The sequence below is a fragment of the Myotis daubentonii genome, chromosome 17, assembly GCF_963259705.1.
Source record: "Myotis daubentonii chromosome 17, mMyoDau2.1, whole genome shotgun sequence".
Lineage (NCBI taxonomy): Eukaryota > Metazoa > Chordata > Mammalia > Chiroptera > Vespertilionidae > Myotis > Myotis daubentonii.
Window position 1 is genome coordinate 14,187,218 of NC_081856.1, and position 12,601 is coordinate 14,199,818.

At 51.4% G+C, this 12,601-nt stretch overlaps 1 protein-coding gene and 1 long non-coding RNA gene across 5 annotated transcripts in view; one reads left to right on the forward strand and one right to left on the reverse strand.

The window, feature by feature from the left end:
- Positions 1–608: 608 nt before the first annotated feature.
- LOC132219886 (uncharacterized) lies at positions 609–9,626 on the reverse strand. Its single transcript, XR_009449627.1, has 3 exons — positions 8,158–9,626; positions 1,507–1,675; positions 609–1,076 (listed from the first exon to the last, which is right to left on the reverse strand). It is a non-coding gene; the product is annotated as an uncharacterized LOC132219886 (long non-coding RNA).
- Positions 9,627–11,003: 1,377 nt separating this feature from the next.
- JPH1 (junctophilin 1) overlaps positions 11,004–12,601 on the forward strand; it is an 86,966-nt gene continuing 85,368 nt past the window's right edge. For 2 of the 4 annotated variants that reach the window (XM_059672869.1, XM_059672870.1), the window contains exon 1: positions 11,004–11,647. In XM_059672869.1, the coding sequence (XP_059528852.1) occupies positions 11,269–11,647 (379 nt within the window). In that variant the 5' untranslated portion in view covers positions 11,004–11,268. The remainder of the gene's footprint in view (positions 11,648–12,601) is intronic. The other 2 variants (XM_059672868.1, XM_059672867.1) reach the window with 1 other exon arrangement.

Consider the following 12,601-nt stretch of genomic DNA (forward strand, 5'->3'; position numbering starts at 1 on the left):
AATTTAGTATGTAAATGGTACTAGCTGTGTGGGGCTGTTTGTACCAAATGATAATGATGAACTAGGTGCTGTATGAATAGAAAAATGAAAGAAACACTAAAATGCTAAAAATTGACATTTCAACTTAATTATTCATAAGCAGTACAATTTTAAGGCTTAAAATAAAAACAAATCAAAATGCTCTTTAGTGAGCATTGCCCCCCTGCCTTATTTATGTATGTATGTATTTATTTATTTATTTATTTATATCTTTACAGGTTTTTACATACATTCACATACAGCATGCTACATATACTGGTCTGGATCTTGCATTTTTTCCCAGCTAATAGATCTTGGGGATTTTTTCGTATCAGTATATAGTTTCTCTTTCGTTTTTGAGAATCATGAAATCTGAATTTCAATTTGGTTTTATGAAGTTCTGAAAAGACTGTCATCTCTCTGACCAAGGCCCGCCTGCAAAAGTGTGTGTGAGTGGGTGTACGCGTGTGCGTGTTTCGAAAAGATCACTGGTCGTCTCAGCTCAGGGTCTCCGAAAAGCAGATGCCGGGACAACATCCGATGTGCCAAAGAGTTACAGGGAGAACACATTCGAAAGGAAGGAGCAGGAGTGGTGGGGAGAGTGAGCCTCTTGTTCAGGAGGCAGGTCTGAAACCTGCGAAAGGAAGCAGGAAGGAAGCGGGTGGGGTGGGGTGGGGTGGGAGAGTGGAGGAACCTCAGACCGCAGTGCACCCTGAAGACGCTTCAGACAAGTCGATGGGGAGCGCAGAACACAGCAGCCTGGCGGAGGAGGCATGGCCCGGCTCCCTCAGCCCACTGTGCCCAGCAGCTGGCCGGAGGTGGTCTAGGAAGACCGTGGCCTCAGCACAAGCCCTGCCAGGACCAGAGGTGCAGCGGCTGGAGCCTGTTCATCTCTCGCCCTCCTCTCAGCGGGTTCTCTTGACGGAAGCTCTGAGCAGGGTGCAGCCATGGCCGACACAGCCTCCCCTTCCACTGCAGGCATTGCCTTGTCCACACGTTGGGGAGCAGTTCCCATCGACCTCTCCTCTTTCTTATTTTTTAAAATATATTTTTCTTGACTTCAGAGAGGAAAGGAGAGGGAGAGAGATAGAAACATCAATGATGAGAGAGATTCACTGATTGGCTGCCTCCTACACGCCCCCTACTGGGGATCGAGTCTGCAGCCCGAGGAATGTGCCCAACCAGGAACCGAACCCTGACCTCCTGTTTCATAGGTTGAAGCTCAACCGCTGAACCACACTGGTCAGGCCATTGACCTGTCTTCTTGAGGGAAAGCTCAGAAAAGGACAGTTAATAAGGCAACTAGGTGCCCCGTCTCTGCAGTTGGTCATGGGGCTGCAAATGCTTATCTTCTCCCTCTTCTTCTGTGCATCTGCATTCCCCTCGCTCTACGCTACAAGGGATCTGAGGAGAACCAGGAAGCATCCAATGGATCAGCTGGGTTCTGCACATCTTCCTTTCTGTCCCCACTGTCCTCTTCCTGCTCACCAGGGTCAACTCTTCCTGCCAGGATGGTGATTCCTCTTCTCATCTGCTGATCCCGGGGCTCAAGGAGTCAACGGAACTGCCAGGCAGCAGCCAGAATCTGCAGTTCAACGGGACTCTCACTGTCCTCTTGCAAGAGTGAGGTCCACTGGGAACCCTGCAGAGTGCAGAGCTGCGGGGACAGAGAGGATAAAGACGCTGAGGAAGTCGTTGGGATGGGATGATAAGTGGGCAATCTCGATCCCACCAGTCAGTTCCCAGGCCCACATGTTCTTCCTAACTTGGAATATCATGCTACCTGGAAGTCTGATTTAGTGAATGCACTGCATCCTGAAGGCCACACTCGCTCTGTTTGCAGATTATTACCTGCAAACTGTGCCTTCGGGAGACCATTCATTTCCTCATTCTACAAGGCCAGCTCCTCATAGATAACAGAGGGATGTGGAGACGCAGGCTGTAATAAGACCCATGGCCAGGGCTCCCTTTGGCGCCTCCTTCACTGTGAAGTGGGTCCCCCGGTCGGACGCTTTGTTGTGTGGATTCTACACCTGTGGATCAGGCATGCCATAGCCCCTGGAAGGCGGGGACTCCGACCGAGGCTCTGTGGGCAGAAAAGGTGAACCTATACCCAGACCAGGTGCCTGAGCCTAGAGAGGACACTGGCTATGCCAGGCTGGAAGGGGCTGCATGTGGTCAACCTGCCGCCAAGCGGGTGATTGGTGTCCTCAAGGAGCAGTTCCTATTGCTGGCAGGTGGGACAGAGGCAGCCGTCGCTTAATTGGCCTTGATAACTGGGAGCCCTTCCTGTTGGGCCATGCAGAACCTCCATCTCTGCCACTGAGGCCACAAGTTCATGTGGCCCTTGCTTTAGGGCGGGGCTGGCTGATGAGGAAGGATGGCTGCCATCACCTGGCGGAGTCCTGTCATCTGCTTGGGTTTGCCTCTTCCATGGAAGCCATAGACATGCAGTGCAAAACTCCACACATACTGCCCATCACTGAATATTCATCCACATGGCCCTAGCCTAGACCTCCACATCTTTAGTCTTCCAGTCCTGTCCCTTCCAGGCCCCTGACCAGATGGCCAGGCTGTTTACCATTGTCCAGAAGTGTACATATAGTCCCACCTCAGGCCCCTTTCACACAAAATAGATGACCAGGTTCACCACTCACAGCTCTGGCCCCTGGAAAGTCTTCCCCCCAAGTGTAATGCAGCCTCCATTCATCTGCAGCTTCCTCTGGGTCCTGAGCCTGTCCAGCTATAAATTGAATGCAGGCTTTTATCCCTCCTTCAGCTGGGTTTATGGGAACCCCATCTTCCCATAGTGAGAGCTGGGGAAAGGGTACTGGTGCGACCCGTTCTTGCAGCTTACTCATGCCTTCTGTCCTGCCCAGCTTGATCCTGGACCTACTGTGTCCGTCTCACAATAGACTGCTTCTAGATCTGTCTTTGCCTTAGCACAGCGTTTCTCAACCTGTGGGTCGCGACCCCTTTGGGGGTCGAACGACCCTTTCACAGGGGTCGCCTAACACCATGGGAAAACACATATATAATTACATATTGTTTTTGTGATTAATCACTATGCTTTCATTATATTCAATTTGTAACAATGAAATTGGAGGTCACCACAACATGAGGAACTGTATTAAAGGATCGCGGCATTAGGAAGGTTGAGAACACTGTCTTAGCAGGTTGAAGGAGACCCAGCTCATGATGGGAAATTCTAGATGAATGTCACTTGATGTCCTCTAGTCAAGCATTCCTTTTCTGTCAAGGTCAAGTAACTTACCAGGAACTGCTTCTCAAAAGCTACAACATTCTCTTTTGCAAATGACATGGCCTTGCTTCAGATCCCCATAGACCTTCAGTGTGATTCTCCACTAGGGCTTGCCATAGTCTCCATATTGTATCTTTTCTCACCCCTGACAGCAGACACCAACACCAAAGAATCTGCCTGGTCACAGGGCCCAAGAGGCAGGGCTGCTTACAGCACAGCCCGGGCCTCCTGCAAAGGCCTTCCTGCTCTGAACTCTCTCAGAGCGGGCAGCCCATCTTCCATGTCACTCAGTGTAGGGGCTGGAACAGCTTCTATTAGTAAGTGTGTCTGTGTTGCTTCCAGAATCCAAGAGACCTACCAAGTGCCCTGGTTCCTTTTTTGTGTTGGAGGCTGCAAGATGCACACGCTGCCTCTTATCTGTAGGAGATGTCCTGGGCGACATACCGTTGACATGAACACGGCTGAGCTGAAGTCGCAGCAGCTGGAGGCTATCTGCCGAGTGCCTCCTCCCTGCACCTGAGCAGACTGCCCCATGGGCTGTGCCTACTTCTCAGGGAGCTTTAAAAAGTGATTTTCATGCCCAGCCGGTGTGCTCAGTGGTTGAGTGTTGACCTGTGAACTAGGTCATAATTCGATTCCAGGTCCAGGCACATGCCCGGGGTTATGGGCTCGATCCACAGTGTGGGGCATGCGGGAGACAGCCGATCAATGAATCTCTCTCATCATTGATGTTTCTAGCTCTCTTTCTCTCTCTCTCTCCCTCTCCCTTCCTCGCTGAAATCAATTTAAAATTTTATTTTTTATTTTTAAGTGTTTGCCATGTGAAAGTAATAGTGAAATGCAAGAGATGACAAAAAGGTGAGAGCATGTGTAAGGAAAGGAAGAAGACTTTAATATCTGGAATGAAATGAGTGCAAAAGAACCCAACGAGGGCTTTGAAGTGTGTTGTTGAGGTGACACATGGGCTGAGACTGCACCCCTTAGCAAGGACAGAGCATCCCCATGTCACTCAGTTGGAAGAAAGCCTCTTCTATTACTGGCTATGGTTTCATGTCCCTTCCCAGAGCCCTGGGAACCATTCCTCCCCCAGTTGGAACTGGCATTTCTTTTACTGCCTACAAATTGGTTTCCTTTTTCTGTCCTTCCGCGATCATCATCTGGTAGCTGTGTCCTCCTTAGCAGTGCTTTCCGCAATATCGTGTGCCTCCCTTCGTTATTCAGCTCTTCAGAGAAAGATCATCCCATCATTTTTCACAACGCTTACCATCTCAGTACCAACACTCCCAAATATACTTTCATGCTCCCTTGCCACCCCCAAGTTGTGCTATTTCAAATACTGAGTTGCCCCAGTATCTTCCGGTCTTCAGAATAAAGCATTCTGATTTGCAGTGTACCACGAGAGTGAGGAGCTTATCATCTTGTTTCCCCAGACCCCAGGGACCTCTTTTCCAAGAGGTCTCCTCTGTCTCAGTCACAGACACGGACTCCTTCATTCCTTCTGTCTCTTAACTGAAGACCACTCCTTTACAGATGCCTGGGAGGATGCCCCTTCCACTTTATCCCAGAGCTAAACAATATGCCTTTGATCCCCCAAAACAGCTTCGACCAGCAGCCCACAAAACCACTCTGCCCTCTGAGCTCTTAGGACTCTTGACACTTACTTGCTACTTGTAATGGTCACCCATGTACTTTGTCTTTTTTATCTCTTACCTCTTTTGAGATGTTTTATAGCCTTAAGAGAAAGGTCTGAGCCTTGCTTCTCTGTATCTCCAAATCCAACCCAGTAAGTAATCATATACACATGTGCACACACACACACACACATGCTGTGGTTTGTTTCAGGTGCCAGGTTTTCAGGACAGACCTGCAACCCACTCTGTGTCTTCAAGCTGACCACCTCCTTTAAGCCTCCCTTTAGTCTCTCACACCTTCTCGTTGTTAGAACTTTCCCTGAAACCCTCTGTGAGCCCCATCGTTGGACACATGCTAAGTCTCCGTGGAGCCCTGCCCATTAGGAAGAGCAAGCAGAGAGCCACAAGGGACAAGTCAGGGGGAGAAACCACAGCACTGCCCTTGAGACTTAACTAAGGCCCAGCTGGTGTTTTTACACTGGAACTAGACTAGTTCTAAATTAGACTCTTCATGCCAAGGACAGGAGTGCAAGATAAGCTAGCAGGTATCCAGCAATTACATAAAATTCTGGTACCATGAAGCTAATGTCTAGAACACAAAGGGTAGCCTAAAATTAAGGAGACTGGAAAGGGATAAGGAGAAAGCTACACAGGACATGAGCCAGCCAAAGTGGTGAGTGAAGAAGAGGCAGAGGAGAGGCGAGACATACGGGTTTTACAGAAGCCAAGGGAGGTATGTGCTCACGGGTCAAATTCCCAGCTGCCTTCAGCAATACAAGAACTGAAGAGATGCCATTATAGATGTTAACTAGGAGGTCCCCAAAGGCTAGGCAAGCTCCACTACACTGGGGAGGACAGAACCCAAATTGGGGGGCACAAGGAGTGGTGGGAGGTCAACACTCGAACGTAACATACTCTCCCTAGGAGTCTGCAGCTTCAAGGGCAGAACCAGGGACTTGAAGTGAAAGCAGTACCTGCAAATGAGGACTGTTTTCACACGGAGGACACATGCGCACATCTGACAGATGGAAGAAATTACAGCACATTCCACGGAGGGAAGGAACAGACCCAGAACGTGGAGAGGAAAGGGGTGTCTTTTCCATGGGGTTGGGGTGGGTGAGGAGAGAGAACATGAGAACTGATGCTAAGTTCTGAAGAGAGGAAAGAGAGGGCAGGTGGCCCATGTGTTGGCTCTTTTCCTTTCTGAGAGAGAAGACCAAGCCCAGTAGGAAGGAACTGGGGCTGAGAGGAGCCTGGGGACAGTCACAGGCAACTGGAAGTCACTGGAAAGAGACTGTGGTGCCGAGTAGAGGGATGAGTCTGAGCTCTGCTCCCATGATTTGCAATGGCAACTAGAAAATGATGTGATTTCTCAACAGGGGCTTCCTAGGAATGGGGGATGAGAAATGGAGGCTTGGGGTTGGGGACCGGGTGGGCAAATGCACCCGGAGGTCACTATGGAAAGGACAGTGTGGTAGCAATGACTCATAGGGCCTGGGCCAGGCAGGGTGGGGCCAGGAGGACAAGGGGGCATCAAAGGAATGGAGACTTTGATATGAGATGGTTTGTTCAGCGAGTGGGGAAGATGAGACAGTGTTGTCAAAGAGTGGGGTTGTCAAGGCGCATTTCCAGAGTTGGTTTATGTTGGGTTCAAGGTAAGGTCCAGGTTGTGTCTGAGGACTTGAGGATTAAAGGTCATGCCTCTGAGAAAGGCTTGAGGCCAGGATGAAGCTGCCTGGAACAGTGGCAGGGGACAGCATGTGGGGGAGGAGCAGATAAACCAGTAGTCCTGGATGAAGGCAGGGGAGTGAGCTAGAGAAGATGGCGACAAGATTGGCACTTAGGGTTTGAATGACTAGTGCGAGTCTCAAAAGGAGGCGCTACTGAGCAATAACTGTCAGAGGAGAACAGTGCCAATTACAGGCAGACCTCGTTTTATTGTGCTTCACTGTATCATGCGTCACAGATGTTGCATTTTTCACAAATTGAAGGCAAGACCCTCCACCAGCAAAAAAGATTACAGCTTGCTTTATTGCTGTACTGGCTTTATTGCTGTACTCGCTTTATTGCAGTGGTCTGAAACCAAGCCCGCAATCTCACCGAGGTATGCCTGTACTTATCAACTCATTAATTTTTAGTTCTTGACTTGTGTTACCCAGCTGCCTACTGAACATCTCCTAAATGAACCTATCTTCCCAACCTCTGTAATTTACTCTTTTTCTTCCGTTTCTTTCATGCCAGACAGTAGCATTACCATTCATCCAATCCAGGCAGCCATTCTAAACAATGAGAAAAGTCACCTTCACAGTCCTTCTTGCTCTCCACCCAGAAGGCTTCCTCCCCCCATTTGAAAGCTCTCACTCTTGCTCCAAAGCAGGAGGGTAATAAGGAGAACCACCTCACAAGCCAGACCAACCTGGGTTTGAATCCTTGCTCAACCATGCCCATCTTGAATGACCTTGGGCACATGAATGCCCTGCACCTTACTTTTCTTCTCCTGTAAAATGGTTATAATACTACCACATGGGTTTAATGAGATTTCAATGAATGGATTCATGTAAAGAACTTAGCGCAGAATCGGCACATGGTGATACCTTCAAATTTTTGAAAACCATTCTTTTTATTTTATTTATTTTATTTCAGAGAGGAAAGGAGAGGGAGAGAGAGATAGAAACATCAATAATGAGAGAGAATCATTGATCGGCTGCCTTCTGCAAGCCCCACAAATGGGATCAAGCCGGCAACCCAGGCATATGCCCTGACCAGGAATGGAACCATGACCTCCTGGTTTGTAAGTCAATGCTCAACCACCGAGTCACGCCAGCCGGGTGAAAACCGTTCATTTTGGAACTCTCTTCTGCTGACCTCATGTTCTCGGCAAAGCTTATGACCACATTTCTTAATATAGTCATTGCAGAAAAATTTCTTAAAATTTCTTGAATGCTTTATTACAAAGGTGCGAGTAATACTCATTTTGACATAGAGTAAGTCACGGTCCATCTTTCAGAGCTGGTTTACATCAGGGTCAAGGTAGGGTCCAGGCTGAAGACACACTTGGAATCACATCCTTTAAACAATAAACATGGCAGATTTGTAAATTTTTTATTAAAAATCCTCCATCATTAATTCTAATCTGTAAAATAGTTATTAATAAATTTTAAACACGCCTTCATTTTTAAAAAGATTAAAATATAAGTGAAACATCCTCACCAACTTGTTACTAGAGTCACACTCAGAACGGCTTACCTTTGGTTACAGGATTTTCTGGAAGGGCAGTCTCTACTAGCTGGGCTTGAAGGGAGGAAAAGAAACTGCCAGGGCGGTTGTTGGCCCCTGGGCTATAATGGCCTCCCCCACCCCACCTGTCAAACCAACATTCACATTCTCTTCTTACTAATCCCTTCTTAAAGCTAAATTCAACTCCCCCTTATCCAGGGCAAAGGTTCAGAGTGAGAGGGAAAATAAGGACATTACTAACCCTGACTACGCTCTGCCATCCATCATTCTTGGCACCTCTTCCTAGTTCACCTTCCCATCTTCTCCAACTGTTACCATTGAACCTGAACCCTGGCATCAGTAAACACATCAGTGCACTGGGGGAAACATTCCATCGTGGTGGCAGCAGGTACACGGGAGCATGGCTTGTGTTGTTACTTTGCCAAATATTGTTCGGTGAGGTACCAAGCATTCAATAAATAAATTTCTTCCATAAAGAGAGTCAATGGCAGAGTCAGGTTACAGTTAAGATTATTTGAAACTTAATAGCAGATAGCTGGTGGTGGATTCTCTCTTTTAATGAAGGTTCCTTCCAAGGAAGACATTATTAGGGAGAGGAAGAGGAAAAGATTAAGCGATAAATAGCCATGTCTTTTATCCTCCTCAAATTTCCATATTCTACCCAGGTGTGTATGTACCACGATCCTGTGTCCTCCCACCATAGATGGACCAGACATTTTTTTTTTTTTCACAGACGCCAGAAACTTTCTCTGTGCCGTATATTCCAGAAAATTCATCATTTGTGTGAGAGCAAAGTAGGAAAAGTACAAATCATTCACTGTTTCCCCCATGCTTGCAAACAAAAACGTAGTCCTTAAAGGGTCCTATGTGGATGGAACACATACGGCTAGTTCCAAAAAATATGATCGGGGAACAAGGATACTCTGTGGAAAGAAAAAAAGAAAGTTTTAAGAGAAAAAATAAAATGCTGTCTTAGCAACCACACTGTTTCTCCTATGAAACAGAACCCCCACCTAAATGGAAATGTGTCTCTCTCTGCTAGCTGCTGATCCCAGTGGCTCCCATAACGGAGAAATGCAGCTATGGCTCAGCGGCAAAGTCCGGGCCCTCGTTTTCCCAGTGGCCTAAATCAATCCCCAGCCCAGGGCGAGATGCTGAGCAAGATGCGGAATTATTTCAGGCCACTGGGGTAAGCACTATTCCTGGCAGCCCTGCGGGCAGCGCCACAGATGAGGGTTTCCAATTCTCTTTGGTGATTTGGTTCTGTGTAAACTGAGATTTTTCTTTCAGCATTTCAGCCAGATAAGCAGGAAAGGCCCGCTCCAGGCCCGAGATGGAGGCAATCAAGGTCAATTTCAGTTCCTTTTCTGTGCCGTTTACTCTACTTTCCCTGCTGCCTTCCCGGACACCTGTCCTTATATTTTTATCTGATTATCAAATACCTAGGAGAGAACCTTTGGCAGCCGCGGGTGCTCGCTCCGTCATCCAAAAGCCTCTCGGCCTAAGGAATCCCGTGGATACTCGGCAACGCATGTCCTTGAGAGGCCAACCTTAGACCCCTGGCTGAGCTCCGCAGGGAAGTGTCTCCCAGGGGCATTTTGAGGATGCGGTTCTGACCGCTGCCAGCTCTCAGCAGAGACAGCTGACTGATTCAACTTGCCTGCTACCAACTCTCTAACGCCCGGCTTTGCCCGGCGCCCACAGTATACTCAGCTGCCATCGACCACGGAAAGGGGAAAGCAACTCCTGTCCCTTCCACATGGAAGATGGTGAAATTGACGTTTAAACGTTTAAAAGAGTTGTCGAAAGTGAATTCAACAAAGCAGTGTTGTAGCTGGGAAGATCAGCTGACACCTGTCCCCGGGTTTGTAGGTCACAGACTCTCTGTAAGTTTAGAGCAGTGTTTCACTTACCATATACCTCCCTGAAAGCTTCTGTTTACTTTCTGAAACTGTGGACACCAGTGGAGAAGGATGGGGTGTACATTCCGGACGCTTACCCAATATACACACACTGAGCCGGCTGCCTGTAGGGTACACAGCTTCTAAGGAGAATTTCTAAGGTTGTTAGAAGAACAAATGAGGCCTTAAGGGGAGTGGGCTCCGATGTACAAGGAAAATGGCCCCTACCCCTGCAAAAACAGGTTAGAAACAACCTCTCCCTGATGACAAATAAAAGACTAACCAGTTGCCTCTGTGCTTTTTCAAACTGCATTGCTCCCCGCTGCATCTTCATTAAATAAATGCAAACACGTGTGCTTTGAAATGGGTGGTGTATAAGAACATCCTGCGCAATTATATCTGGGCTGCCACCGATTTATATCACAGGCTCGCATAGATCTGGGGGATATTAAGTCATGACGACAGCTGAGCATGACAAATGCAACAGAACCCAAGTTGGAATGCCGAAGAAATGCAACTGCAAGCCCCATGCAGACAACCACGCACACCGGAGTCTTCCCTCAACCCACACGTGGCCGCACTTAGAGGCGCTTAACCACCTTGATTCACCCCAAGCACAAACCCCGGAGACTCCGCCGCCCGCCCGCGAGCCGTCTCCAGGCGTGCGGCCGCGCCTGCATCGCCAGGTGGGGACTGTCGCGCGTCCCTGGGGACACTCGCCCTCCCCGCCCGCATCCCCTCGCGCGAGCACACGCGCGCCCCGCGCCCCCACCGGAGCGGCGGCCGCCCCGGGGCGGGGGGCAGGGCTCGGCGGGGCGGGCGCGCCGCGGGGCGGGGCGGGGCGGGCCCGGGCGCCCGGGGAGGGGACAGGGGCGGGCGCGGGGCGGCGCCCGGCTCACGTGGGCGGGCGGGAGCAGCTGAAGGTCCGCTCCGGAGCCGGGGCTGTCCTCTCGCGCGCGGCGCTGGCCAGGGCGGCGGCGGTGAAGGAGGAGGAGGAGGAGAGGGAGGAGGAGGAGGAGGAAGGCGGCGGTGGCGGCGCCGGCGAAAGCGGAGGGGAGGACGGGGGCGGCGTCGGACTGGAGCCGAGCGGCGGCGCGAGCTGCCCGGGGCGCTGTCGTGCGCTCGCCCGCCGGGCCCCCACCCCCGAGCTACACCCTGCCGTGCCCAGCTCTGCCCGCGCTCGTGCCCCCGCGGGGAGCGCGCCGGGGCTGCCCCCCGAATGACGGGCGGAAGGTTCGACTTCGACGATGGCGGCACCTACTGCGGCGGCTGGGAGGAGGGCAAGGCGCACGGGCATGGCATCTGCACGGGGCCCAAGGGCCAGGGCGAGTACTCGGGCTCCTGGTCGCACGGCTTCGAGGTGGTCGGCGGCTACACCTGGCCCAGCGGCAACACCTACCAGGGCTACTGGGCGCAGGGCAAGCGGCACGGGCTGGGGGTGGAGACGAAGGGCAAGTGGATGTACCGGGGGGAGTGGTCCCATGGTTTCAAGGGGCGCTATGGGGTCCGGCAGAGCCTGTGCACCCCCGCTCGCTACGAGGGGACCTGGAGTAACGGGCTGCAGGACGGGTACGGCGTGGAGACCTACGGGGACGGAGGTGAGCGGCGGCGCGGGGGGCTCGGCCGGCGGGCGCGGGGGGCGGCGGGGGGACGGAGGCGCACGTGTGCGGAAACCCGCCAAAACACCTGCACGGCCTCGCACCCGCCTCCCGCGCCCGTGGAGGGTGTGTTGGGACGCAACCGGTGCGAGGGGGGTCGGGGGGGGGGTTCTGACCGGGTCCTGGGCGCGGGCGCCGCGTCCACGCTCGGGGCGGCCAGGCGTGGAGGTACCTGGCGGGCGCCGGGAGGAAACGCCGCCCGGGAGGTTGGGCTGCAGCGGGGACGCTGTCACTTGAGCCCGTCACATTACGTTCCTGAGCCCTCCCTCTCCCGGCCGGGTTTGAAATCGCCACTCCCCGGGAGTCAGGGCGAGCGCCTGGGCTCGCGAGGCTGGCGGCGGTGGGTGCTGACCGCTCCCGGATTGGTTTCACGAGGAGTCGGATTTCGCTGCTGGCCCTCTAGTCGCCTAAAGATAGCAGGCAGAACCCCATCACTAGGATGTGGGGGGATGGCGCCTTATTTGGGGCGCGTTGGGAAACATCCCGGCGAGGGGAGTAGAGAGGGCGCCTGACGCACGCAGGTGCAGCTCGGAGGGTGTGGTGTTTGGTTACTAGTTTTCATTCGGTTCCTGAAGTGTTGGTGTTTGGTCCAAAGAATGGGAGTCTTTGTTGAGCCGGAGCTGCATGGACGAGTCACTAGGAAAACATTTTAGAAACGAACAAGGAACTCTAGGTTTTAAAAAATACAATTGAGCGATAGCGTCCGGATAGTCGTTAAGTTAGCAGCTGCTTTACTCCTGAGAACGGCAGCGCCCGAAACTGATTTGCACAAAAGTGCATGACCTGAACGGTGTGCTGGCGAACAAAACAGGGTGAACCAAACTCACCTTACTGTAATATTTAACAATATACGTGCAGAAGAACTTACGTGTATGTAGAGCAGACTTGCTCTTT